The following is a 27,919-nucleotide window of genomic DNA, read 5'->3' as shown; positions in this document are numbered from 1 at the left end:
TAAATTCTCACTGAGGGCTAAAGCCCCTAAAGATGAAACCCTAGAACCGCCCCTGATCTTATTTTACTTTTTACTTTTACTTCAAACACTTAAGTACATTAAATATCAGAAAATGACTTTTGATACTTAAGTACAGTAAAGATCAGATACTTTAAGACTTTTACTTGAGTAGTATTCTAAAAGGTGACTTTCACTTCTACCAAAGTCTTTTTCTAGTATCATACTTGTACTTTTACTCAAGTATTGCTTTCTAATACTTTATACAACACTGACGATGAGTGAGCGCTTGGCTGCTGATCCGCCATTTTGGCGGCAGTGGTTTAAAAGAGGGCGGGGCGCATGCGCACTTCGTGGAATCGATTCATCTTCCCTCGGATAGTAATGCCTGTGAACGTGATGACGTATTTTTGACAGTTGTTTCGCAGACCGTTTTCATGTGTGAAAAACAGGTGTTGTGTCTGTAAACTGTCATAGTCGTACATTTTGGAGTTGTATTTGAACAAACACACAAAATCTCCTGTCTGTAAACTGTCGTGGCCGTAGATTTTGGGATCCAACTCCGCAAAATTAAAATTTACACACAAATGCTTTGAATTACGTACCGATTATTATTGACAGTGTTTTTATTCCATATTGCTGACCTGTTTCCTTCCTCTCACCTCGATGCATGTCATACGCATATAATTACAAACGAAAATACTACAGACGTATTTCTCTGTAACCAGAGAAATACAGTTTTAATCAGGGTATTATTATATGGCACAATGTTTAGTTTGAAGTTTTGCTTCTCATTCTTAGGTTTCATCCAATCTTAAGTTACACAACGTGTTTTGTATCCTGTTTCTCTGTTCTTGTCACATTTGGATTTTTTTTTTTTTTTTGTCAGTTTAATCTTTTATCTATGTTAAGCAATAACGGCACTATCCTGTTAACGGCTGAATACTAAATAACTTCATATTTGCTTTACAGTGCACCATGTAGGGGCTGATATTTTACGTCAAACCCTGCATTAAGGGCACTAGAATAGGAGGTAAGATCCTATTTAAAATGCGCCCCTCACGAGCGGAACTTATGTGAAGCAGCTGACTGTGATCATGTGAGCGCGGGGCACTTAATGTCATGTGATCTACTGGATCCCCGCTGCGTGATTTGATTGGCGCGCGGCGCAGGTCGCTACATTGATAAGCAAGAGCTGTTTACTACTTTTCATTTTTTTAATCAACATTTTGCAGTTGTTTACGCTGCTTATTAAAAGGTTTCAATAACACGTTGCATCACCATGTGGACCTTTTTAGCTGTTGCCGTGTTGGTCGGCTGTGCTGCAGGTAAGATTACACTTTAGAATACCAATTTTTACTCACAAAGTGTTTTCCTGGAACCGAATATAGAAGATCTGTCATGAAGAAAATAGCGTGTCGTGCTGATCTAGGAAAATAATCAACATCGGAATGATATGAAGTTGATTGTTTTCCTTTACCAGCCCCCATTGATGTGTTTAATTCAGCTCATGCAATAGCAATTTATCACTGATTACAGTTTTTAACCTTCTGACCAGTCAGGTATCCAATTTTGATGTCCATATTTAAACTCAAATTTTCCATCATATCTACAGCTTCACCTTTTGCAGAGAGGACGGTTCCTGATTTTGGACAAATGTACCATATAAAAGGTAATCACAACCTTTTTGTCCTTCATCCTTGTAATGGCTGTTAAGACTGGAACTGGAACTTTTTTTTTTCTTTTTTTTTGTAGCACCACAATCCTGGAGAAACGTTGTCTCATTTCACTTTGTACTGCAACTATGAAATGACAAGCTTCTTGACCTTTTTTTTTTTTTTAAGGTGTGATCTCATTGCCCTATGCTGAAATCAAGGAACCATTTGAAGGCTGGTATGATCTACAGGGGAAAAGAAGCAGAATTGACTATTACCAAGGTGAGTTTGGTTTCACAAAAATAATGTTTTTAGATCCCTTGTACCATGCATTGTGTTGACCTGATATGTTCAGGGTGGTGGCATGCCATAAAAATGAACTTTCTAGTTTTTGTTTGTGGTTTTTGGCATCCTTTAGTTCCTTAAAATCTCTAGAAAACATGCCATTGTCGAATAATAATGTAATTTGGAACAGATGTTTTAATTTGAATATTAAATTGAATAAGTTTTTTGGGATTTGTGTTTCCAGATTGCAATCCCCCAAGTTACTGCATCTACAGCTTATCTCTACACAGGTTGTGTTTATGTGGGCATAATTATTGTCTTACGTATGCTTTGTGATTACTCATTGGCAGGACAAGTCTCCACTTTTCAGCTCAGCGCAGCAGGGGATCAAGGTGTCAGCTACAAAATCACACCGGTGACAACTGAGACTGAATTTAATGCCAAGAAATGCTTCCAAGTCAATGGCACCAAGGAGGATCCGGTTCTGCCTCAGCCTGTGCTGCCTGACCTAAAGGGCTTTCAGGTTTCAACTATATTTTTATAAAATAACTGTAGCCAAAATGGGTCTATTGAAGATTTTTGTTTCTACTTTTAAAATATGCATCATGAAAGTCTTTCAAGTGACTTAATGATTATCATTTAATGCTTTGTGACCATTTTATTTCTCCATTGAATTGTTTGCATTTGTGAACAGTTTGAACAAATGGAATTCTTTGCTGGCCTTTGGTGTGAGGTGTGGAAGAATGTCACTGTTGTTGGCCACAAAAAGAGCACTTACCGTCTCTGGGTGGCCAAACCAGAAGGTGGGGCATCACTGGCCAAACCTTACCATTATGAAATGATGGGCTACAACACACTTCTGGGTTCCCACTATGACAAATACCTCATTGACTACAGTGAATTCAGCCCTGAAACTGATCCTAAAGACTTCAATCTGCCAGCAGGTAAACTGCCCATCCTTATTCTCATACTTGCTGGCACAGGCATTTCTAACTGCTTGCCCCTCTTAATGCTGAAATATCTAACTGATATTTTCTTAGGCATGAGCTGTGGACCCTTTCCTGGTCCAGGAGTGGAGCACAGAATACTAGCCAATCCCATTCAAGACCTGATTCATACGTCTCCTGTGGGCCATGTCCATCGATTATTTGGGCACTTTAAGGAAAAATATGAGCGTGACTATGAAGATGATGTGGAACATGAAAAGCGAGAACACAACTTTGTACATAATGTTCGGTGAGCTATTGTTTTGGGCTATCTGCAATGCATTTATGTATTCCTCTTTTTAATTGAGATTTGCAGAATTTATATGGAATAATTGTTACCTACAGAAAGTGGTTTTTGGAAATTCTCCAAACAGGGTCAGAGGTCACAGTAGGGTCAATACTTGTTTGCTGTCAATAACCTGTTGTTAATGTTTGACATTAGGCTTGTGCAACATGACTATTTGTTCCACTCTAAATGATTACACTGCCATAATGTCTTTGTTTATTTGTGCATTTTGCACAAGAGCTGTGCAATACAACACTGGCATTCACTAGATTATCACTTGGTTACCCCCAAAAGTGCAGTCTTTTTTTCTTTCTAATAAAATGGATTATTCTGCTTATGTAATAGTCTGTAGCTGGTCTGAAATAATTGGATTGAAAAATGTCTCATTTGTGACTTTCCATAGTACTGATTATTAAACGGCAAAAAAAATCACCTACAAATACTTAGTATTTAGCAAAGTGTCTTGAACTGCCAAAAAGCAGTTCCTGAGCTGGCAAAATTACACTTTCATATTTTCCTTGAACCTGATCTAATAGAAGTGCTAGTTTTCATGTCCTTTTCCAAGACTATTTTGGGGAAATTAAATTGTATTTATCTTATTTTATTTAAAATGGTAACTTGACCTACAAAAGCTCTGTATTATAAATTCCACACTAATAGGATTTACACACAATTGTTTTTGCAGGTATATTCACTCCAGGAACAGAGCAGGACTGTCCTATTCCCTCTCAGTGAATCACCTTGCTGATCGTACAGAGAAGGAACTGGCAATGATGAGAGGTGGGAAACAGAGAAAGACCCTTAACAAAGCTCAACCTTTCCCGACTGAACTCCGTTCACTTAATCTGCCTGATTCCTTGGACTGGCGGCTGTATGGTATGTTCTGTACGTTGAATTAGTTAGGGTTAGACCTCACGGAGTACTTGGTGTTCTTACCATCTGCAATATGTAATAGGTGCTGTGACCCCTGTAAAAGACCAAGCTGTGTGTGGGTCCTGCTGGAGTTTTGCAGCAACCGGGGCACTCGAAGGAGCTTTGTTTCTGAAGGTAAATGCATGGTGTATGTTGATCTGGCCCAAGTTATTTATTCCACATTTGTTACACTTACCTTAAGAGTTCATAAGAAATAACATTCAAATGCTAAAGAGTGCATGAAATTCTAACCAAGCCCTTTGTCTGTCTTTCTTATTATAGACAGGGGAGCGTGTGGTGTTGTCTCAACAGATGCTAGTGGACTGTACATGGGGCTTTGGGAACAATGGCTGTGATGGAGGAGAGGAGTGGAGAGCATATGAATGGATCATGAAACATGGTGGCATCTCAACTGCAGAGAGTTATGGTGGATACACTGGCATGGTGTGTATTAATTACTTGAGTAACATGTGGAATTTTAACACGTTCTAAACATAGCTCAGACGTAAAGGTCATGCCTCTTTCACCCTCCTTTAGCTATTAAATGTTTAGCTTCAGTGAAGGGAAGTTTTAAAGCTACTGTATGCAAAGACATACTGTACCATCTTGTGCTGGTATCAGTGAATAATAACTAGTGTATATGTATGTTAATAGTACCATCATTTATGGATAGTCCACAGGATGGAGTGACCAGTAGGTAAGGTGGTGGTGCATGATGGTTTTTCAGGTGGGTGGTTGTTTAGGGTCCAATTGAAGACAGAAGTAGCAGAAGCTTAGTAAGTTTAGATATATAAGTTCTGTGGTTTCTGTCTTGTACACACTTGTAGATCTAGATTTATAATGAGCAAATAACTCTAACATGAGGCAAAAGGGGACTTCAACTTCTGGGTCAAATCCGATATTGAGAATGAAGTTACAAAACCCTTGTATAAACAAAATGTGTAATGCGCCACAAAATTTTACATATGAATACTTGTGCTGCTATTGTGATGTGGTGTTTTTTTTTGTTTGTGTTTTTTTAACTCCTGGATTTCATAACCTCTTTTGGATTTGTTTCAGAATGGCCTTTGCCACTATAATACATCCTCTCTAACTGCCCATGTGAAAAGCTACACCAATGTCACCAGTGGAGATTTGGAGGCACTGAAGGCTGCGCTGTACAAATATGGTCCTAATGCAGTCAGCATCGATGCTGCTCACCGCTCCTTTAGCTTCTACAGTGATGGCGTGTATTATGAACCAGACTGCAGTAAGTTATTCGTTTAAACAGTTTTAATATGTACAGCATTGAGAGCTGTGGTGCAGAATTCTCACTTTTACAAAATCACATATGTATAATAGCATAGATTTTAAAGCCAGGTCTTAGGCTTGAAGAGTAAAGGGTCCTTTTTTCCCACCTATGTTACATTTGCAGTAAACACTCTGGATTTTACCATTTTGCTTTAAAAGTTTTTTTTTCTTTTCCCCTTCTCATCTTTTTCTTATGTAGAGAACGGGCCAGATGACTTGGACCATGCTGTTCTGGCAGTGGGGTATGGGGTACTGGGTGGACAGCCTTACTGGTTGGTAAAGAACTCGTGGTCCACTTACTGGGGTAATGATGGTTATGTGCTTATGTCCATGAAGGACAACAACTGTGGTGTGGCAACAGGGGCCACATATGTTACACTGTCATAATGGACATTTTCTGAGTATTTTTCTTTATTGATAAACCATCAATATTACAAACCAGTGTTGATTTTATGCTGACCACATGGTGTCACTAAAGATAAACATTTTTTTTAGAGCACACAGATTTTTTTTTTTTCCCCGCCCCATTTGGAATTTCTGTCTTTAAACCAGTTGCACTAACATTACAAATGATTTGTATGCTTTTCACTTGGAACAGTTAACAGGTGTACCACTGTTTGTTATGCATCCTTATTGCACATACTCTGATTGGTGGCAGAATTTTCCATGAATTTTTTTTTTTTTTTTGACTGTATCTGTGGCATGCATGTGTTTTTTTTTGTATATATCTAATTAGCCAGTAGATGTATTTTTGTCCCGGCCCAGATACCGTCTTTTTTTTTTTTTTTTTTTGTTTTTATTTTACAGCTCTGCCAAACAATGTATGCAAGTGGTGTGATAATATTGGTGCTTCTTAATCATAATTTGTAGCAGCTACAGTAAAAGCTAATGTGGCATTGGCTCAGTGGCAAAAGTCCTGTGATACTTCAGAAGGCTGTAAGTTTAAATCACAACACCACTAAGCTCCCACTGAAGGGCCCATGAGTAAGGCATCTGTCTGCTCCAAGGTGCTACTACCAAGCTGGAATATGCAAAAAAAATATTTGTTTCTTTTTGTTGAATGGCAAAAAAATAAAACAAAACAAAAAACACAAAAGAAGATGCAAGAATGCTTGCCTTGACACATTTTGTAAAAAAAAAAATTTGTTTCAGAAAAATTAACATTTATTCTACCATAACATATTTACTTAGCTGGCATTTGATGGGAAATGCTGTATAACATCTGTACAAAATCTCCACTTGGGTGTTCAACTGGGTGCAGATGTGATAACTAGTGAATAATCTTCATACTCACCAAGCTATTAAAGCTTTGTTTGTATGGGAAAAGTTTCAAGGAAGAAGACTCCTGGAAAAAACTGCTCTTAACTTAAGATAGAAATGAGCCATTATAGGATAAAGGTGAACAGACAATCTTTGTATAACTAGTGGACAGGTGAATCTAATCATGCCAAGAAAGTCCCCCAAAAGCACATCAAAACCATTTTTCCCTTTTCATTGATCACCCATCTGTATGTAACAAGCTCTTCAAAAACAATACAAGAGCAAATGATTGTTTTATATGGAAAAAAAATATAAAAGTGAAAGGCACTGTGTGTTCTTTTTGCATAGAGATCAGATAAAACTGTGTGCTTTTTTTTACAGAGAACTGCTGTTCACTGATCCACTATGACTCTTGGGTTAAAACCTCTGATGACACAGCTGCTTTCTCAGCATGAAATCTATGTCCCAAACAAACCAAAGATGAGACTATTAAAAATATATAAAAGTACAAATATTTGTCACAGTGTTACGGATGTAGTTGCATTTTCTGATCTGAAACTCCAAGTTAGAATGTAGAAATGAAATGTGTATCGTTTGTGCATGTGAACACATGTAGGTCTATGGAGACTTGTTTGGAAGGCTCTATAGTTCCTGAGCGTCTGTGCTGTTTGGAGACTGGACAGTGTCTACAGGGAAATTTCTGTCACCGTTCTCTTGTGTAAATCTGCACAAAGGGAAGGATAAAATATAGCATATACAAGTTACTAAGGCACAATTTAAGTATACTGCACATATTGTGAATGAGTCCTGTCCACTTCTATGTTGTATATATGTAACAACCTCTGAGCATCTTGGATATCTTGAATGGTATCAGGTAAAGGTTTATTGGCTGTGTCTGGCAGGCCCAATGCAAGAGCTGCACCCAGCAGAGGAGAGATGCCAAATATTACCGTAGACACAGCTGAGTTAGTCTCTCCAAGCAGGTTTATCATCGGTGCTAAAACTCCACCAATTCTTGCGAACATGGAGGACACACCAATTCCTGTCTGTCTGTGAAGGGAGAAAGACTTTAGAATTAATATAAAATGTACATAAGAACAACTTAAAAGCACATGGCCATTATTCATTAAGATCAGACAGCAATTGATGATTGTTGAACACAAATTCCTGCCCAACAGTCTCTAATTTACATGGCATTTGCAAACAAAACACCAAATCTCATAACCTCTAGTTCTGATGTTCATTTATAAGTCATGTGTCCCTTGCTTCACACTTTGATCAATGAAATTATTATTTCACACATACTGAATATAAAACTGAATAGTTATTGATGTTTTGTATAAATGTGTTTGAATAAATAAATACCTTAGCACAGTTGGGAAGAGCTCAGCTGTATAAACATAGATGACAGTAAAGGAGGCTGTGATCCCAAATTTTCCACTCATAGCGACAGCAGCTCTTACCTTAGGACTATCTGGGAAAATAACAGAGGAAGGACAAGGTCAAAGAAACAAAAACAAACAAATTACAGATGTAATGACACAGACAATGATATGAAGGGATGGACCAAACATAAGACCAGGAGAATATGAAAGAGAGAAGGAGTACATGAGAAATCTCATTTTTAAAGAGGGGTTGAGAAGGATTAAGATCCCGGTCACCTTCTGGTACAATGAGCATGAGGAGGCATGCGGCACCCCCCAGGGCAAGGAACACACTCTGTGAGAGCCGACGGCTGTACGGGAGGAAGAACAACGCCAATGACCTCGCAGGCATCTCAACCAATCCAAATAGAAACTGAGTGAGGTAAAGGTTTGTTCCCAGGTCTTGCACACCCAGAGACAGACCATAATACACTAATACGGTAACAAACCTACAGATGGAAACGGTTAATGTAAGATAAATCTAATGGAAACTATATTTAGAACAAAGCAAAATTATAATCATTTGAAGTCACTACATTTAGGACAAGAGGCAAAAATCTGCACCGAGTTATTTGAAATGGGATAGGATCCCCAGAACTGAACCAGAACCACGGTCACTTGCCAGAGGTAAAACAGGATGAAAGATCGCTTCCTCATCTGGGGAGTACGGACTAGATCTGCAGCAGAGTGTTGATTCTTCCCCTGCATCCACTCACACTTGTCTAACTGCAAGATATGTATATCAAATCGTTATCTGTAAAAAATGGTCGAAGGATAAAAAAGTAGTAGCCATCTTAAAGCATTTCCAAAATTCCAGTATTAATAGCTGTCTTATTCTGTTTTTTAATTCCCAAACTTTCCTTCAGCAGAGCACAATCAATTTAAATATAATATTTATAAATAATAATTATTTATAAGCTAACTTTTTTGTTACCGAGTTTTAGAATAAACCTATTCAACTCAAATGTCAGGCTAATATTAACAAGAACCCGAAATAAAAATAGTAAGACTGATAATGAAGGTTTTCCATGACTAGCAAAATAAACAGACTATGCTTTTTAGAGCCCACTTTGAGAATTACTACTTTAAATATCCCACCAGTAACTAGCTAGTAAACAGCCATGACAAATCAAGCACATATTCTGTTTCCATAGTTTGTTTTTGCATCTCACATTACACCTAAATGTGGACCTCTGGGAGACCTCGCTCTCAGTGCTCAGGTGATGCCAGAGTTGCCTTGGCAATCTGCTAGATTCAGTCTGTCACTTACAGGGTACAATGGCAGCCTGATTGGCTAGCTGCCTCGAGGGGTTAAGGCCTGTTGTCATAGAGATGTTAAGGGAGCTATTGAGCCATTGGAGTTTTTTTAGTGCAAGACATTTGTAACTGAATAAGACAGCAACATAAAGAATGGATGTGAAAGATAGTCTGCCATACCTGTACTGTAGTAGGCAAAGGACGACCATTTATTGTAGCTGCTTTGCGTAGAAGAACTAGAGCTTCCTCTTTTCTGTTATTTACCAACAGCCAACGAGCTGAATTAGGAAGAACCCTGAAGGATAAGAGATGGGGTGAGTGAAACGGTGAAAGAGACAAAAGGAGATTTAGGGCACACAAATAAAAAAAAAAAAAAAAAAAGAGTGATATACACAAGGGAAAGGAAATGCAAGACTTAAGTACTTTTATTCATGATGTAGCCAAAAGACAAGTTTGTCTTCTGAGCCACATTAACTGCTTTTATTGCCACGATTTGTGGAGCACTTGTTAAAAAATCAGGTCATCATTACAATTTTTTAAAAGTTACTATTGCATTAATCTCTAGTACAGCTAGCACACTGCTTAGCTTAAACTAACCAAGCTTGCAAGAGTTTGTGAAAGCACTTCAGAGAAAAAAAATTACAGGCACAAACATGAATTGAGGAATGTTTTAGCTAAAAATAGAGTAAAGACCAAGATACTACAAACATTTCACGACAGTGGTAATACTGTAAAGCTAGCATTACAGCCATGACGTTGTACTTTAGCTTTTTGTTAATTAGCTAGGTCGCTAATTAAATTAAGAAGTCAGACAACTTCTTATTGTTGTGGGGTGTTTGAAATGAAATGAGCACTTGTTTAGATGTGTGTTTTGGAGGTGTGTTTTGTGTGTCAATTCTGTGTCAATTCTGGTCAGTTATTGTTCAATTTGGTCAGTTATTTCACCAGTTTCGGGTTACCATTTGTAGTATTTACTATCAAAAGTTAGACATCATCAGCACAACACAAAAGTAAAATTTATATTCTTCATATATGGGTTTGCATGAGTGTATGTATTCTCTCACCAGATGTAGAAAATAAAGAGAAAACCTGGTGCTGAGATGGCGAGTTGTAGATTCCTCCAGCTTCTAATAAAATAAGCCACACCAGCTAGCAGCATATAACCAAGCCCAAAGACATAATCTGTTAAGATTCCAGCCAGCATGCGTCTCTTTGTAGACGTCCATTCTGTACCTGTACAGTGTTTTATTTTTGTAAGAGATAAGCATTTTACACTCTACACACAACAAAATAAATAAATCTAGCAAATTCAAACATCTTGGGATACTAAAGAATGAACCAAATGGAATTAAGATATAGTACAGTTACTGACCCAACACAAAAGCATTGATGATGATGCCTGAAATGGAGGTTCCTATGATGAAGCGAAGAGTCACATATACCAGGTAGTTTGGAGCAAAGGCAGCAGCTACCCCAAACACTGTCTGGAGGGCAAGAGACAAGAGCAGGGCAAACCTCCTTCCCAACCTGAAAGTGCGAAAGTAGAATAGTATTAGTCCTCAGAATTGGACAAGAAAAAGGAACATGCATCTGCTAGTAACATGTTTCTAATATCCTACATGTCTTTAGAACTACCGCCTGAATCAAATTATGAGGGTTTCTATCAGTATAGATGAGAAAATCTGCTAACATGGGGAGTGGTTTGCAACTACAATTTTTTACACCAGAATAATGTGTGTACGATGTGCTCAATGATAAATTACATTACTGTTAAGCATTAGCATAAACAGGTTTCAGGTATGAAATGAATTGTAATCCAAGAAATTATGACTATTGTACATTTGTCTGTGTCTTTAGAAATATTACACTTATAATACATATTGACTGATTAAATAATTACATATTATAATTCTGTAATGCTGGAACAAAGAGGAATTACTCCATGAATGAATGTATGTATGTGTGTGTGTGTGTGTGTGTGAGTGTGTGAGAGAAAGAGAGAGAGAGAGAGATTTTAGAGATTTAGCTGGCTAGTTTAAGCTAATCTACTTTATTGAATGACATTTAAATTCTTTCACATTTCATAGTCCTGCCTAGGCCAATTTGTCACACTGGTTTTAATAGAATCAGTACATTTTCATCCGTCTTTCAGCTTTAAAAACACTTATTAAATAGTGTAAAGTTTATTGAAAAGTTCTTATCAATTTAAAATGAATAGAGAATTCGGACTGAACCTTGTTTTCCATGAAGGCTTTGTTCAAACACATATGTACTTGAGTGTGACTCTAGACTGTAGAATAGATTCAAATTTAAATATATATTAAATGTGATTCAAACGTACCTGTCAGCCATATATCCAAACACAATAGCTCCCACAAGCAATCCCAGCATATACAGAGAAGCACCAAGACTGTTTAGAGTCGCTCTGTCACAAACGAGATCCCACTAACACAAACACACAGTCATAAGGAAAAGAAATTACACCTTCCTTCATGTTCATTCATTCATTTTCTTACAACCTCGGGGAGCCTGTGCCTATCTCAGGTGTCATCGGGCATCAAGGCAGGATACACCATGGACGGAGTGCCAACCCATGGCAGGGCACACACACGCACTCATTCACTCACACACACACACACACACACTATAGACAATTTTCCAGAGATGCCAATCAACCTACCATGCAGGTCTTTGGACCGGGGAGGAAACCGGAGTACCTGGAGGAAACCAACGAGGCACGGGGAGAACATGCAAACTCCACACACACAAAGTGGAGGCAGGAATCGAACCCCCAACCCTGGAGGTGTGAGGCGAACGTGCTAACCACTGAACCACCGTGCCCCCCCCATGTATTTTTTTTATTTATTTATCAGGTTTAATTAAAAATGTTGTGGCCGTCAACAACTTCTATAAACAAGCAAATAACCTCAGAAAATTAAGTCTATAATTTCCTTTACAGCAGGAACCAGCTTCTAGATTATTAATCACTTCTGGCAAATCAGAACGTTGAATTCAATTCAATTCCATTTTCTTTACATAGCATTTCTAACAATACATATGGTCATGAAGCAACTTTATTGTTGCTTAATCCTATCTGGCCCATAGAAAGATGTTAAGCGAACCGTGTATTCTCTCTCAGCATGTGCTGTATAACAGCCGGCCTAATGGCCAAGACGTTGCAGCAGTCTGGTTAACATACAGTAGCTAGATAAAATGCAAAAGAAATTGTCACTGACAAATTAATTTCCTGAATGAGATTTAGTCATTTCTACAGACAAAAGGTTACTTGTGAGGAGGAACTATTACAAAAGGAAAAAAGAATACTTTGTTATTGGGAGCCATAGCAAATTCTTGTATGTGCCTTTTTCATGAAACAGTTGTGTAATTAATGAAGCTCTTAAGTAAATGCTTCACACCACTAATCATGGCAAATATCTAAAGAGTTTATAACTAAAGTGATCAAATGTCCTGAAAAAGCACAAGCAAATCTTCTGTAAAAACAAACAAACACAGCTGTCAGGTAAAACTGCAGTTATTCCACTAAAATTAAATACACTACAGTATATTGCAGCATTAAAATAATATATTGATGCCCTTGATGTGGTGTAATCTGACTTTGGGTAAAAAAAATTGACAAAAACATTTCAATGAGAAGTTTATTTGAAAATTGGACACACATATTCCTCATTTATTTAGGCTTTTATTTTTATCCTAAATGTCACCAGTTAAATTAAGCTTATAAAGAGACACACAAGTAAAACGATTCTATATTCTACATGATGGCTCATCGTTCTGGACAAAGTGGTGATTCTGAAACTTTCCCTTTGTACAGTATATAACACTCCACGGTGTGTGTTGTTTTACCTCTGTGACAGTGCTATTGTGGATTATTTCCCGGCTGTACAGCCATCCGTGTGGACAGCGGTCTTCAGTGTGGTTCTGTGCGGATGATGTGATGCTGCATGAGTCTCTGTAGTTTACAGACACGTTATAGTGTTCAGTATCTGAGCTGCGACACTGATGTGGTGGTGTGTAGCCTGTAAAGACGCTCGCCATCATGTGAAACGCAAGGAAGATTTGTGGGAGACAAATCAATCCATACAGCATCTTTTGATACCGTCCAAACCCGTCGACCTCCGCCAAGACCTGGTCGAAATTCATTTCATCCGATTACAGTAACACGGTTTAAAGTCAAGTGCAAACTCCAAAGCAGCATAAAACCGTCCAAAGTCGTCAACTCTGAAGGGGAAACATTTCATAGGACAATAAAATACAGAAAATAGCTCAAAGACCAGGCAAGTAAAATACAAATAAATACCTGAGACTATTATGAAAAGAAAAGGCTTCACTAAAGACATTAGAACGAGTCTTCAACATGTCTTGCACATGCTGGTCTTGTAACCTTTTATACCCCAATAATGCATAATAATAAATATGCATTAATAAATCAGAACTATGAAAGGGCATACATGACTTAAATAAAGTGCACTTCCAACATGTAAGAAAATACACTTAAATTGGCTGATTATACATTAACACAGTCACATAACTTACAAATTATAACTTGCATGCGGAAAAGCAATTAAAACAACAAACTCATACCTCATTAAACTCTGTAGCTCAAGAGGAATAAACTTGAACGGTAACAGTTTCTTCTCCTACTTAAACCAAGGAGCAGCAATATAACTTCTTACAAGTGTCACTCACGATCCCGATAGCAGAAATTAAATAATATACTGTATATATGAATGAGAGTTGCAGCTACCATAGGAGAGAACAGAAGGAGAGAATGTGTGGAGAAGAGAAATAAGGGGGGGGTCAGAGGGGGAGGGATTAGTGAGAGAGAGCGAGAGGAGTGAGATAGGGAGCGGGAGAGAGAGGGAGGGGGTGAGAGAGGAAGGGTTTGAGAAAGAGGGGGAGAGGGAGGGAGGACTGAGAGAAAGAGGGGAGTGAGAAAGGGAGAGGTAGGGGGAGGGAGAGAGGGGGGTAGTAAGGGAGGGAGAAGGAAAGAGAGGAGTGAGAGAGAGGTAGAGGGGGAGAGAGAGAGGGTGGGAGAAAGAGGGGGGAGGGAGGGAGAGTGGCTTTGTAAACCTCACCATAGGTCCATCCACCTACTGATATATTTATATTAGACTAAACCTCCACCTGCAGATAATTTACACACCATTTACTGAAAATAAAAGTGATTTGTGTCTGTAAAATAGAAACAATATTTTACTAAAAGTAGACCATAAGAATAAGTCTCGTACTCTGAAATGTGTGTGTGGGTGTGTGTATGTGTGTGTGTGTGTATATACACCGCTAAAAAAAAATAAAGGGAACACTTAAACACCACAATGTAAATCCAAGTCAATCACACTTCTGTGAAATCAAACTGCCCACTTAGGAAGCAACACTGATTGACGATCAATTTCACATTCTGTTGTGCAAATGGGATAAATAGGTGGAAATGATAGGCAATTAACAAGAAACCCCAATAAAAGGAGTGGTTCTGCAGGTGGTGACCACAGACCACTTCTCAGTTCCTATGCTTTCTGGCTGAAGTTTTGGTCACTTTTGAATGGTGGCAGTGCTTAAACTCTAGTGGTAGCATGAGACGGAGTCTACAACCCACACAAGTGGCTCAGGTAGTGCAGCTCATCCAGGATGGCACATCAATTTGTGGCAAGAAGGTTTGCTGTGTCTGTCAGTGTAGTGTCCAGAGCATGGAGGCGCTACCAGAAGACAGGCCAGTACATCAGGAGACGTGGAGGAGGCCGTAGGAGGGCAACATCCCAGCAGCAGGACCGCTGCCTTCGCCTTTGTGCGAGGAGAAACAGGAGGAGCACTGCCAGAGCCCTGCAAAATTACCTTCAGCAGGCCACAAATGTGCATGTGTCTGCTCAAACGATCAGAAACAGACTCCATGAGGGTGGTGTAGCAGCAACCAGTAGCCGCTAAGAGGCTGAGTAGAGGGAGTTAAAGATGACGCGTTTCAGTTGCATTCAGGTGGCTTATTGTGATGTTTAGCAGAATGATGGCAAGATGAAATAATCTCCAAAAAATAGAAAAGGAAGTTACTGTAAATCAAAAAGAAACGTTCAAAGGAAATGTATATCCAAAGAAGCGAAACATACAAAATGAACCGAAACTAAACGGTCAACAGAAAGTGAGTGTCCCAGCTACTCACCCCTTTCCACCTGCATCCACACGCGAACTCCCAGATTATATGCACCTGTGGACACCAAGTGACGCAACAAACGAAAAGTGGCAATTTCAAAATAAAAGACATCAAAACCTTACCAGGCACTTTCACACCAGCCCCTGATTATTACACCCAAAAAAAAGTAATCATCATAATATGATACAATCACAGTAGACTACACAATGTATGTTTCTGTACACATGAAATCATTAAATCTCATTTTACAGACACAATGTATACACAAATGTGCGTGTGAGGGTGTAAATGTCCAGTTCTTCAATGTTTGAACAATATCTGTAATTGAAAAGAACATGCGAACCAATCCAACTAAGCCTTCAGAATGTTAGAGAGTTCTCAATTTATGTACAGTACACTTTAAAACGTCATTAAACAACTAAAAGACCTCAGTTTCAAGAAGGCAAACTTTAGTAATAGATTATTTTAGTAATTGATTCTTACTTGACGTATCAATCCCTTTTTATCTGGTATGGTATGAATAATTTTGCACATAATCCATGAACTTCTTGGAGCAGTATCATCCACTACAAGCACAATATCGCCCACTTGAAAATTGCGTTTCTTCACCAGCCACTTCTGGCGTTCTTGTATTTTAAGTAGATACTCCCCGATCCACCTTTTCCAAAATAGATCCCCCATGTACTGGACCTGTCGCCACCTTCGACGTGAATACAAATCGTCCTTCTCGAACAGTCCAGGTGGTAAAAATGGCTGAGTCTTCAACAAAAGAAGATGGTTAGGAGTAAGCGCTTCCAAATCATTAACATCCATTGATGCTCTAGATATAGGACGATTGTTAAGGATTTATTCAATTTCACAAATTAGTGTGGGTAAACCCTCCTCATCCAAACTTTGTCCTCTAAGGATAGAATTTAGAATCTTCCTTACGGACCTTATAAGCCGTTCCCAAATTCCTCCAAAATGTGAACCAGACGGAGGATTGAAGTTCGACTTGATTCCTTTTTGAGGCAAAAATTAATTGTTTTGATTATGATTCCTGCAACTCACGTTGGGCACCGACAAAGTTCGTACCATTGTCTGAACGTATCTCGACTACTTGTCCTCGACGTGCAATAAATCGTCTTAATCCATGAATAAGAGAGTCTGTATCAAGTGAAGATAATATTTCGAGATGAACAGCTCTTATGGTCAAACGCGTGAAAATTACTCCATAATGTTTTATAATACTCCTTCCTCGCTTAGCTTCAAAAGGGACCAAAGCAGTCCACTCCAACATGGGTGAAAGGTGGTGTGTCAGGTGTAACTCTCTCCTGTGGCAAATCTGCCATCTGCTGATGACCTGTGGTTCCATGAAGACGTTTACAGACTACACACTTTGATAAAATCCTCCTTATCGCAGTGCTGGCACCAGGGACCCAATATCTCTGTTGCAAAGTAGCCATCATATAATTTCGTCCTCAGTGTCCAATGTCATTGTGAATTTGCCGCAGGATCAAATCTGTAACATGCAGGTCCTTAGCCGGTATAACTGGATGTTTAACTTCTTCAGGCATCATAGCCTTATCCAGACGTCCACCAACTCTAATAGTATCCAAATGAAGCACGGGGTTAAGTTTATAGAGTTCGCTACTTCGTTTTACCAGTCCATCCTTCCGTAGACTAGACAGTTCATCAGAATACCTCTTCTTTTGGCATAGACGAATAATCTCCAATTCTGCCTTTTCCAGTTCTTCTGGAGACAACAACTTAAAGGTCATATTGGATTTGAACTTTTTCATCTCCTTGTCAAGAGTCTCTTGTTGCAATTTGTCCATGTCACAGTAATCAGTCATCAATCTTTTCCTTTCAATTAAAATGTTCCTGAATCGAAGTATCCAAGCTATGCTCTTTTTCAAATCGCATCCATGAAGAATAGTGATTAAAGTATGGAATAAAATCATAATCCTGCTGAACTTGTACAGTATTCACCAGAACACTCCCTTTTACTTCTGGGTCATTAGAAGACATTGCACCTACATCAGTAGGATCCATGGGCCACGACTCTTGTGGTTGAAGAAGAAATGAAGGACCAGAAATCCATATCTTGTTTAGGAAGGAAGTCACCTTTAAACCTCTGGATACCAAATCAGCTGGGTTGTTGAAAGAGTTCACATACCTCCATTGTGTAGTTTCAGAAACCTTTTGAATTTCAGCAACTCCGTTGGCTACAAAGCATTTGAACCTAGAAGTCTCATTTTGGATGTATTTAAGAACAGAGGTGCTGTCTGTCCAGAATACAGAATCCTGAAGATTTATCTTCAGCTCTCTTTTCCACAACTTGTCCATACGACTCGCAAGCGTAGCAGCAGTGAGCTCCAGACGAGGGATAGTGATTACTCTCAAAAGGTGTCACTCTTGCTTTACTCATTAGCAGAGTAGAATGGGCAATTCTGTGATCATTATGAAGCAACAAGTAAGATACAGTGCCATAACCTCTTGCTGGCATCTGAGAAGTGATGTAATTGGGCCAATGTAACTTCTCCAAAGTTATCAGGCTTAAAAACCCCTGTGAACCTGGAATTTATTCAATTCATAAAGTTCGTCCAACCAACTTGTCCATCGCCGAATGTACACTGTTAGAATAGTGTTGTCCCATCCAATTTTCTCTCCACACAGATCTTGAAGTATAATTTTGCCACACAAGATCACTGGAGACAGAAAACCAAGAGGATCATAAATAGAACTAAATGACAAAGAATTCCTCTTCTAGTAAGAGGTCTATCTTTGATAGCCACCTTAAACTTGAAAACATCTGACTCAGCACACCACTGAACACCTAATGCTCTTTCCAAAAGGTAGCGTGTCATGTCCCAAATCCCAGTTCTTTATTTTCTGGTCTCTGTCTTCCTCATGTATGGCGTTCAACACAGCACGGCTGTTACTTATCCATTTTGTTAATCGAAATCCACCTTTGGCACATATATCTGTGAGACTTTGGTACAGCTGCACAGCATCTGAATTTGTTGGCACAGATACAAGACCATCGTCTACATAAAAGTTATTGAAGACAACGTCTACAGTCTTGGCATCATACAGATCCTAATGATCCTCTGCACACCTTCTCGATGCATAACTAGAGCAACTTGGAGACGATGTCGCTCCAAACAAATGCACAACCATTCTGTATTCTTCCAGATCACCATCAATGTTTCCTCCTGGCCACCAAAGAAAGCCATCATAGCAACATACTCCATTCTGAAATTCACAAGAACACTCAGAGGACTTGTTAAGTCTGGACCTTGCAGAAGATGTTCGTTCAATGATGTTCCTTGGTATGATGCTCCACAATCAAACACCACTCTGATCTTTTGCTTTTTGGGATGATATACCCCATGGTGAAGTATATACACCATAAGCGTCCATCATGTCGTTCCAATTCCGCTATGGGAACCTTTTCAGCATGGCCTTTGGAGATGACATTCTTCATGAAATTAACGTAATCAGAATGAAAGGATGCATTTCGTCACAGCTTTCTTTGAAGATTCAGAGCACGTTGTTCCACTATTGCTCTATTTCTTGGCATGACAGTTTCATTTTTGAGTGGAAGACCAATGTAGTAATGTTCATTCATCAGTCTTGCTGATCGAGAAACAAAGTCCATAAATCTATGATATTCCTTTGACAATCCTTGTTGTTCCTCTTGAACACAGTCAGGAAAGTCGGTCTTGAACTGTCGCTCTCACAACTCATCCAACTTCATAACTGTGATCCTATTAACAGTCGTATGAGGATACTCCTCAACAGCATGCTTCTCCAGTAGGTTCATTTGTCCATTAACTGTCCACCCAAACATGGTCTTTATAGCATATGGGCTATTATTTTGACTAAGAATAATCTGCCATGGCTCCAATGCCTCTGGCACATTAGCTCCAATCAACAGCTCTACACCAGCATCAATTGACGGCAAACAGATGTGATTTAAATGAGCCCAACAAGCAAGAACATTTTGTGTGGCAATGTTAGCTTTGCTTACAGGCATGATCTTGTGAGTGTATAATTCTGGCAAAGTACAGTAATGCTCTTGATTCAATCCTGACACTTCCAAATCCTTAAGAACATGACAAAAGATGGATTTATCCTGATTCATGGTTCTCATTAGTATGCTGATTTTCTTGGCAGAGAGATTGAGCTTTGACATTAAACTCTGTGCAGAAAGTTGCAGAACTTCCAGAATCCAGGAATGCATAGGTGATCACCACTATACTTCCCTTCTTTGACTTTACACATACAGGAACAATAGACAATGCACACTTGTCTTTACCAGCCCCAGTAAGAGCACTGGATTGAAGTGAGACCAAAGCACTACCCAGTGTTGGCTTTGATTCGTCTTTCCTAGTGTACTGTATGCTCCTTTTCTCTGATGAAGAAATATGAAGAAGACTTGGGTGCTTGAGATGACATATCTTACATATGCTTCTCTCCTTGCAATCACGGCTGACATGCCCTGTACATAAGCAACCAAAACAAATCCCCTTCTTCTTCAGAAAATTAATCTTTTCTCCATGAGATTTCTCAGCAAGCCTTTTACAGAAATCCAATTTGTGTTCCCCTTCACAGAAAAGACAGATTCTGTTTACAGTCTTCCCACTACATTCATTTACATCTGTTGCAGTGACTGTGGTGGCAAAACTGCTTCTAGATTTGGAACGAGGTGACTTTACATTCAGGTTTCTACCTCCACTAGGCAGATCATCTTGAATGTTTCCAAATACTGGATCTGTAACTTTTCACTTGTCTTTCTATGAAATTCACAAATGTCAGAAAAACAAGCTGTGTGATTACGTCGCTCCTGTAAATCATATGACACTACCCTTCATTTTTCTCTCAACTTATAAGGAAGTTTCGCAAGAATGACTCACATATTGGTGGCAAGATTCAACTCATTCCTGTAATAAATATTCTGCATAACATTACAACAACTTCTGAGAAACAAGCCATAATCCTGCAGAGCTTTAGCATCCTCAGACTTTGTTTTCCATAATAATGCCTTCTCCATGTAAGCTGAGGTTATCCTTACCTCATTGCCAAAATGCTCCTTAAGCAAAGCTTTGGCCCTTATGTACCCTTGAAAAGGAATCATGTGCAGACAGCTCCTAACAAGCTCCTTAGGTTGCCCTCTAGTGTACTGCTCCAGAAAATGTAAACAATCTGCTTCACCAACTGCTTTCCTTTTCACTACCTCTTCAAATGTCCATATAAAATCATAGTAAATCGAAGCCGAATTATGTTGCTGAATTAATAGGGCAGCAATTTCATTTCGCTCATCAATAAGCTTAAAAACACTTCCTCCTTCCAAACCATCATGTGAACTTGATCCATGTGCACCCTGCACTCTAGGTCCTTGTACATGTGCATCATCATGACTGGTGCTGGGTAATGCAGAATGTGTCTGCCTTGTATTAGATTGAACAGTATATTGCGATTGTTGAACTGACAGAGTTGGGAAATGCATTAAATCCTCTTGAGTAGCACGAGTCTGTGAATATGATGCAGGTGGATGTTGTGACGATACACATGAACTTAAAAGGTAAAAAATGATTCCACATTAGGAATAAAAGATTCAGTTCCAGGCTGTTTCTTCTTTAAAACATTGGTATCAGGAGGCGTAGTAGATATACTCGATTTCGATCTCGAGTCGTTATATACTTTCATCTTGGCCATTGATACAGCAATTTCAATGTCAAGCTCCATTTGTTCCTTTTTCTTCCTCAGATCCTCCTCTTCTTTCTGCAGCGCATGTTTTTGCTGTAACATTTTCTCACGTGCCAACATGGCTGCCATTTCGGCCTCTGTCTTAAGATGAGCAGATGCAATAGAAGATCGTTACTAGACGGCGTTTTCCTGCTCACATTAGAAACACTGTCTGTTGGTTGTATTTGAGACTGTACTTCATCATGGCCAGCTTTAAGGTTCTGATAATCACTTGGATCCTGCATATTGTGAGATGATGAAACTGGTTCAACTGAAGATGGAGGTATAAGAGGATTATCCATTGGCTTTGTATAACTTAAAACTGAGAGTGATGAGACAAGATTTGCATGGCCTTGAATAGAACTTGATTCTGTAATTTGAGCACTTTACCTGGGAGTTTCCACTTCATTCAGCCATTGTTCCACATCTTCCACAAATGCACAAACCACTCCGTTTGTTTATTTAGTTCATCAGGAGGGAGAAACACGTATCTTTTTGTGCAACACCGATACATCATCCCTTAAACATTTCAAAGATATCAACATTGAACGCACTTGTGGAGCATTGCCATCACATTTCATGAGGTCTTTCATAGAAAAAAATCATGCTCTTCATTTTATTCACCATAGCCTTGCGATCCTACTTAAGTAAAGTTGGCCTCATATTCCCAGATTCGAGTTTCCCCGAGTCAATAGCTCCTGAACTAAAGGGTGTTACTACACAAATAACACCTCTATTTTTATCTTCGTAATGTAGAGAGGCAGCTACAACCAAATTTCTCAAAATCGGCTTTCTTCCGCGGTGGACAAAATACACAAGACTATGTGCAGACAACTGAGAGACAGATTCCAAGGGACCGTCTGCAAAGTGCAAAACCCGAAAAGCGAATACTATAAAAACAGTCAATAACTTTACTGTAATACACTGTACTGTCATCAAACTTAGAACACACATCACTGATGTCCTCAATGATGTACTAAAACACTTATTTGGGAGAAATGTCTTAATAATTTTATTGATTTGTATTTATGAAAAATCATAAAAATAAACAAAAAGACATTTACCCAAAATACATGTTGTACTATATCAATTAGGATATCAGTGATATGTGATCTGAGTTTAATGACAGTACAGTGTATTACAGTAAAGCTATTGATTTTTTATTGTTATGAAAAATCATTAAAAAACAAAAACAAAAAGACATTTCCCCAAAATAAGTGTTTTAGTACATCAATTAGGACATCAGTGATGTGTGATCTGAGTTTGGTGACAGTACAGTGTATTACAGTAAAGTTATTGACTGTTTTTTGTATTAGCTTTTCGGGGTTTGCACTTTGCAGACGGTCCCTTGTAATCTGTCTCTTCGGTGTTCGCACATAGAGAATTATGTATTTTGTCCAACGCGGAGGAACGCTGATATTGAGGAAAATTAGGTTGTAGCTGCCTCTCTACATTACTAAGATAAAAAAGAGGTGTTATACGTGTAGTAACACCCTTTAGCTCAGGAGCTATTGACTCGGGAAAATCGAATCTGGGAATGAGGCCAACTTTACTTAAGTTGCGATCGTTTTGCAATCCCTCCATTTTGACTCCCAAGGCCTTTGCAGTAGGCTTAGGCTCTCTCTTGCTGCTCTCAGCGTTCTCAGGCTCCTCTACATTCATTTCGCCCACAACAAGATCCACATTCATCAGACAGCCCCGTACTCAAAGCGCATTAATCAATCCAATAATTTCATGAATGGGCGCAGCACCACCGCGCGATAACAAGTACGTAGCAACTTTGCACCTTGTTTCACAATCACAAACCAATCCAATCCAACAACACGGGCGTCTTCACATTCAATAAACAACAACGCTGGAGCCAAACACAGCAACACCGCTAACATACCTCTTCTGTAGTTATTGTTTGCTTCGGTGTGCGTCCTTGTTTCATGTTCTGCATGCAGAGAAGTCCTTTCCAATGATCCACGATCCCAATGATCCACGATCCCAATGATCCAAGATCTCAGTGATTCAAGATCCCAATGATCCACGATCCCAATGATCAAATCCAACAGCAATCACTTTCTGTTGACTAAACTTTAGCAGTAACCAGTATCCGCTAAGAGGCTGAGTAGGTGTGTGTGTGTGTGTGTGTGTGTGTGTGTGTGTGTGTGTGTGTGTGTGTGTGTTAAAGATGACGCGTTTCAGTTGCATTCAGGTGGTTTATTGTGATGTTTAGCAGAATGATGGCAAGATTAAATAATCTCTAAAAAATAGAAAAGGAAGTAACTATAAATCAAAAAAAGAAACGTTCAAAGGAAATGTATATCCAAAGAAACGGTGAACAGAAAGTGAGTGTCCCAGCTACTCACCCCCTTTCCACCTGCATCCACACCCAAACTCCCAGATTTTTTATTTATTTATTTATTTATTTATTGGCAAACTCCCAGATTATATGCACCTGTGGACACCAAGTGAAGTAACAAACGAAAAGTGGCAATTTCAAAATAAAAGACATCAAAACCTTACCGGGCACTTACAGGTGGTATGAGGGCCCGACGTCCATGGGTGGGGGTTGTGCTTACAGCCCAACACCGGGTAGGACGTTTGGCATTTGCCAGAGAACACCAAGATTGGCAAATTAGGTACCGAGATGAGATCCTCAGATCCTCATCCCCGTGTGAGACCATATGCCGGTGCGATTGGCTGTATGTGGTCTGGCATTGTCATGTTGGAAAATGTAAGGTCTTCCCTGAAAAAGACGACGTCTGGGTGGGAGCATATGTTGATGGTGCCTTTCCAGATGTGTAAGCTGCCCATGCCACATGCACTCATGCAACCCCATACCGTCAGAGATGCAGACTTCTGAAGCACTGATAACAACTTGGGTTGTCCTTGTCTTCTTTAGTCCGGATGACATGGCAGCCCAGTTTTACAAAAAGAACTTCAAATTTTGATTTGTCTGACCACAGAACAGTTACTTTGCCACCGTCGATTTTAAATGATCCTCTGCTCATCTTGACTTCTGAGAGCCACAGCCACTCTGAAAGGTTCTTTTCATACCCAATCATGTTGCCAGTTGACCTAATAATTTGCAAATTGGTCCTCCAGCTGTTCCTTATATGTACGTTTAACTTTTCCGGCCTCTTATTGCTACCTGTCCTTATTGCTACCTGGCCCTACTTTTTTAGTACGATATTTCAAAATGTCTCACTTTCAACATTTGATACTTTATCTATTTTCTATTGTGAATAAAATATAAGTTTGTGAGATTTGTAAATTATTGCATTCCTTTTTTATTCACAAATTGTACAGTGTCCCAACTTTTTGGAATTGGTTGTGTGTGTGTGTGTGTGTGTGTGTGTGTGTGTGTGTGTGTGTGTGTGTGTGTGTGTGTGTGTGTGTGTGTGTGTGTGTGTGTGTGTGTGTGTGTGTGTGTGTGTGTTAATATGTATTTATTTGCAATAAATGTTTTATTTACAAGTGGGGAAATAAATATACGTGTTAAAAAATACAATAGATAAAAGGTGATGTTTAATAAAATGTTTAATAAAAATAGAAGTTATTTTCATTTAATTTGTTATTTGAACCGAAAGCGAGGTTCAGCGTCATTTCCGGCTTTGTTCAACATGGAGGCGAGTGGACTGAAGTTAAATTTCTGGGAGAATGGACCAAAACCTGGGGAATTTTATTCATTCCCAGGAAGCGGTAATAACGCTGTACCAGGATGCGGACCCATACGACACACACTGTAAGCTCTAAACGGTCTATTTTGTGTTTTTCACGTTTAATAACACAGATTGTACTTAGCTAGCTAGTCGGCTAGCTGTGTATTAGTTTCAGTTTGGCTAACAGTGCTGCATCATCATGGAGTCTCTAACTAGCTAACTGCTAATTATTGCGTTATTAGAGGCGAAAAAAACCAAAAACCTACAGATCTTCTTACACGGACTTTGTCAGCAGAAAGGAAACATTATAATAGTCTAATTGTTATTAATAAATCATCTTTTTTTCAATAACAAGTCCTTGTAATGTAGCTTAGCTAGTTGTAATGTAGCTTAGCTAGTTGTAATGTAGCTTAGCTACTTGTAATGGCTTGTAATGTAGCTTAGCAAGACGAAATAGACACCTGACGTATCTTAAAAAAGGGAAACTTATAATATTAGAGTTTTATATACGTTTTCCGCACCAAAATACTGTATTTTTAAACTAATCAGTATTTTCCTCATGTATTGCTTCCTAGTACTGCTAGTATTAGCATTGATATTAAGGATGTTATAATGTGACACTTTATTTTTTTCTTTATTATTTATTTTGTACTTCCCAGAAATCCCATGGTGACGGGGACATCAGTGCTTGGGGTGAAGTTTACAGGTGGTGTGATGATCGCCGCTGACATGCTCGGCTCTTACGGCTCACTGGCTCGTTTCCGTAACATCTCTCGCCTCATGAAAGTCAATGACAACACCATCCTTGGAGCTTCAGGGGACTACGCAGATTACCAGTACCTCAAACAAGTCATTGAACAGATGGTGTAAGTCTTTGCCTTGAGTTATACCTGTATTATTCTGTAAGGTGTATATACACACACATACAAGTGTTTTATTTATTTTTATATACATATATACACACACCACACACACTTGTTAAAGACGGCTGCCTTGATTTCGTCGTTCCACGGACATAAAAATCCTTTACACCCAAAACTGTACATTTGCTTTTGTTCAACTGTGTGTGTGTGCATATGTATGTATATAAAATTGATTAGTAAAGTGTTTTGTTTTTTTTTTGTTTTTTAATATAGTTTTTAAATTCTTTAAATTCTTTTTTTGGCAGTGGACCATCCAGTTCATGTTATCACTTGTGCTGTAGCAGATATAAACAGCCAATTCACCAGCTCTTTTTTTCCCTCTTGTGGTTAATAAGATGCCTTATTGCTACAATATTGTTACTGAGAAATCACAAAACGCACATATACATTCCTGTGTTGCAAATATTGACAGTTTCAAGCAAAGCACTTTCTTCTCTGTGCTGCATATTTAGGATTGATGAGGAACTCCTTGGAGATGGCCACAGCTATAGTCCCAAAGCCATGCACTCCTGGCTAACACGTGTCATGTACAACCGCCGCAGCAGAATGAACCCACTTTGGAACACTGTCATTATTGGTGGATTTTACAATGGAGAAAGGTGAGATTTCAAATATGTTTCCCATGACTACACTGAAAATTCCCTACAACACTACTGTAGCTTGGAGTTTTACTAACTATAATTGTACCATATTTATTTTAGTATACATCTGTTCTACTTAATTTTTATTTATTTCAACCTAATCTGTATTTACCCAATCCTTTGCATATGTACAATCACCACAGACACAGATTTCCATGGTTTTTTTTGGTACCCAAAAAAAGAACAGACATCATTTTTACTCAAAGGAGTTGTATTCTAAATCTAAAAGCAGCTGTTGGAACTAGTCAATGTATTCCTCAGTACAAAGGACATGTGTGTAACATAATTGTCCATGGCAATCACACGTGCACTACAGATATGATGGGTAGACACTAGGTTCAAAATACAGTGAAGTTTTTAATAATCGTTAACCATGACTTTTTTTAAAATGTTGATTCTGTAGTTTTACTGAAGCATTGGGGTTGTGATTGCATATGCTCCTCATGAAGGAAGCTTGATTTAATATAATACAAATATTTCTAAAAGCTACTTTCCTTTGGGAATTAATGGATATTTTCCCACAAATCATCTTTTTGTATTTTGTAGCTTCCTGGGTTATGTAGACAAGCTGGGTGTTGCATATGAAGCTCCAACAGTAGCCACAGGATTTGGTGCATACTTGGCTCAGGTAAGCAATAATCGATCAGCTTATTGTTTAGAAATCATATGAATTGCTTCTAAAATTTTACTGTGTGCCTGTTTCATTTCAGCCCTTGATGAGAGAGGTCCTTGAGAACAAAGTAGAACTTACCAAGGACGAGGCACGGGCACTGATAGATCGATGTCTCAAAGTGCTGTATTACCGTGATGCTCGCTCTTACAACAGGGTGAGAACTGTTCCTGATCATCATTAATAAATATAAAAGAAACATTTCAACCAGTTGAATTAGATTTGTTTCTTAAGGAAACAGTATATTATACTGTGTCCCATTCTTTCTGATTTACTTTAGCACGAGATTGCCATTGTGACTGAAGAAGGAGTTGAGATTCTGGGACCACTGTCATCAGAAACAAACTGGGACATTGCCCGTATGGTCAGGTGGGTCAAAGTGTGTTAATGTTTTTGTGGTAACCGGAAAAACACAGTGCAATTTCCATATTAACTTTTTTTTTTTTTTTGGTAATGAATCTATAGTAGACACCTATGTCACAAATTATTACTACTGCATAATTCATGAAACAGATATGTGGTGTCAGTTTAAAAGTAAAATTAAAACTTTTTAAAAATTTAACAATTTCAAGCTCCTCTTTTTTTCTTGCAGTGGTTTTGAATGAAGGCTCATTACGCTCCACTGGATTACTTTCAGCGGTGGATTATTTGTACAAGATAACTGTAATATCCAGACTACACTTAGTATGTTTTGCATTTGTATTTGTTACCCAGAAATAAAAACATAAAAAATGCTATCGTGTCCCTGTGTATGAGTTTAAGCCTTTGTTCAAGTTTGTGTGTGTGTATG

General features: G+C 38.7%; 3 protein-coding genes across 8 annotated transcripts; 2 read left to right on the top strand and 1 right to left on the bottom strand.

The window, feature by feature from the left end:
- The first annotated feature begins 1,129 nt into the window (after positions 1-1,129).
- On the top strand, positions 1,130-7,179 carry LOC113661516 (digestive cysteine proteinase 2-like). Of its 3 annotated transcripts, XM_027175791.2 has the most exons (12): positions 1,130-1,325; positions 1,613-1,669; positions 1,842-1,934; positions 2,288-2,460; positions 2,632-2,881; positions 2,978-3,173; positions 3,895-4,085; positions 4,165-4,256; positions 4,404-4,565; positions 5,181-5,370; positions 5,611-5,683; positions 7,053-7,179. In XM_027175791.2, coding segments are annotated over exons 1-12 (1,524 nt in total). In that variant the 5' UTR covers positions 1,130-1,279; the 3' UTR covers positions 7,054-7,179. The 3 variants fall into 3 exon arrangements, with proteins under 3 accessions (XP_027031592.1, XP_047663956.1, XP_027031591.1); XM_027175790.2 differs by lacking the exon at positions 7,053-7,179 and having other exon boundaries at positions 1,131-1,325; positions 5,611-6,998; XM_047808000.1 differs by lacking the exons at positions 1,842-1,934; positions 7,053-7,179 and having other exon boundaries at positions 5,611-6,998.
- On the bottom strand, positions 6,205-23,691 carry si:dkey-166k12.1 (solute carrier family 22 member 13). 4 transcript variants are annotated; one of them, XM_027175797.2, is made up of 11 exons: positions 23,600-23,691; positions 13,217-13,591; positions 11,694-11,797; positions 10,725-10,879; positions 10,417-10,585; positions 9,533-9,647; positions 8,718-8,821; positions 8,333-8,544; positions 8,037-8,145; positions 7,512-7,721; positions 6,205-7,395 (listed from the first exon to the last, which is right to left on the bottom strand). In XM_027175797.2, the coding sequence occupies exons 2-11, from the start codon at positions 13,511-13,513 to the stop codon at positions 7,314-7,316; spliced, it is 1,557 nt and encodes a 518-aa protein (XP_027031598.1). In that variant the 5' UTR covers positions 13,514-13,591; positions 23,600-23,691; the 3' UTR covers positions 6,205-7,313. The 4 variants fall into 4 exon arrangements, with proteins under 4 accessions (XP_027031598.1, XP_027031596.1, XP_027031593.1 ...); XM_027175795.2 differs by lacking the exon at positions 23,600-23,691 and adding an exon at positions 23,134-23,579; XM_027175792.2 differs by lacking the exon at positions 23,600-23,691 and adding an exon at positions 13,955-14,277.
- A 1,127-nt stretch (positions 23,692-24,818) lies between these two features.
- On the top strand, positions 24,819-27,863 carry psmb4 (proteasome 20S subunit beta 4). Its single transcript, XM_027175581.2, has 7 exons — positions 24,819-24,978; positions 25,555-25,761; positions 26,271-26,417; positions 27,006-27,087; positions 27,170-27,286; positions 27,410-27,498; positions 27,722-27,863. Exons 1-7 carry the CDS (start codon positions 24,857-24,859, stop codon positions 27,732-27,734), a joined length of 777 nt encoding a protein of 258 aa, XP_027031382.1. The 5' UTR covers positions 24,819-24,856; the 3' UTR covers positions 27,735-27,863.
- Positions 27,864-27,919: the final 56 nt, after the last annotated feature.

The sequence above is a fragment of the Tachysurus fulvidraco genome, chromosome 24 (assembly GCF_022655615.1).
Source record: "Tachysurus fulvidraco isolate hzauxx_2018 chromosome 24, HZAU_PFXX_2.0, whole genome shotgun sequence".
In the NCBI taxonomy this organism is placed as follows: Eukaryota; Metazoa; Chordata; class Actinopteri; order Siluriformes; family Bagridae; genus Tachysurus; species Tachysurus fulvidraco.
The sequence above is the reverse complement of the archived record's forward strand: the minus strand, read 5'-3'. Positions and strand labels throughout refer to the sequence as shown.

What these genes read in the sequence shown, in the direction of transcription:
- LOC113661516 (XM_027175790.2), top strand. Translation starts at nt 1,280, where the DNA reads ATGTGGACCTTTTTAGCTGTTGCCGTGTTGGTCGGCTGTGCTGCAG. An exon ending in ACAAATGTACCATATAAAAG is followed by an intron (nt 1,670 to 1,841) that starts GTAATCACAACC and finishes TTTTTTTTTAAG; the next exon opens with GTGTGATCTCATTGCCCTAT. An exon ending in AGACTTCAATCTGCCAGCAG is followed by an intron (nt 2,882 to 2,977) that starts GTAAACTGCCCA and finishes ATATTTTCTTAG; the next exon opens with GCATGAGCTGTGGACCCTTT.
- si:dkey-166k12.1 (XM_027175797.2), bottom strand. Translation starts at nt 13,513, where the DNA reads ATGAATTTCGACCAGGTCTTGGCGGAGGTCGACGGGTTTGGACGGTAT. An exon ending in TTCATCCTGTTTTACCTCTG is followed by an intron (nt 8,545 to 8,717) that starts GCAAGTGACCGT and finishes TTCCATCTGTAG; the next exon opens with GTTTGTTACCGTATTAGTGT. An exon ending in GATATCCAAGATGCTCAGAG is followed by an intron (nt 7,396 to 7,511) that starts GTTGTTACATAT and finishes CCCTTTGTGCAG; the next exon opens with ATTTACACAAGAGAACGGTG.
- psmb4 (XM_027175581.2), top strand. Translation starts at nt 24,857, where the DNA reads ATGGAGGCGAGTGGACTGAAGTTAAATTTCTGGGAGAATGGACCAAAA. An exon ending in CAAGTCATTGAACAGATGGT is followed by an intron (nt 25,762 to 26,270) that starts GTAAGTCTTTGC and finishes CTGCATATTTAG; the next exon opens with GATTGATGAGGAACTCCTTG. An exon ending in TTGGTGCATACTTGGCTCAG is followed by an intron (nt 27,088 to 27,169) that starts GTAAGCAATAAT and finishes GTTTCATTTCAG; the next exon opens with CCCTTGATGAGAGAGGTCCT.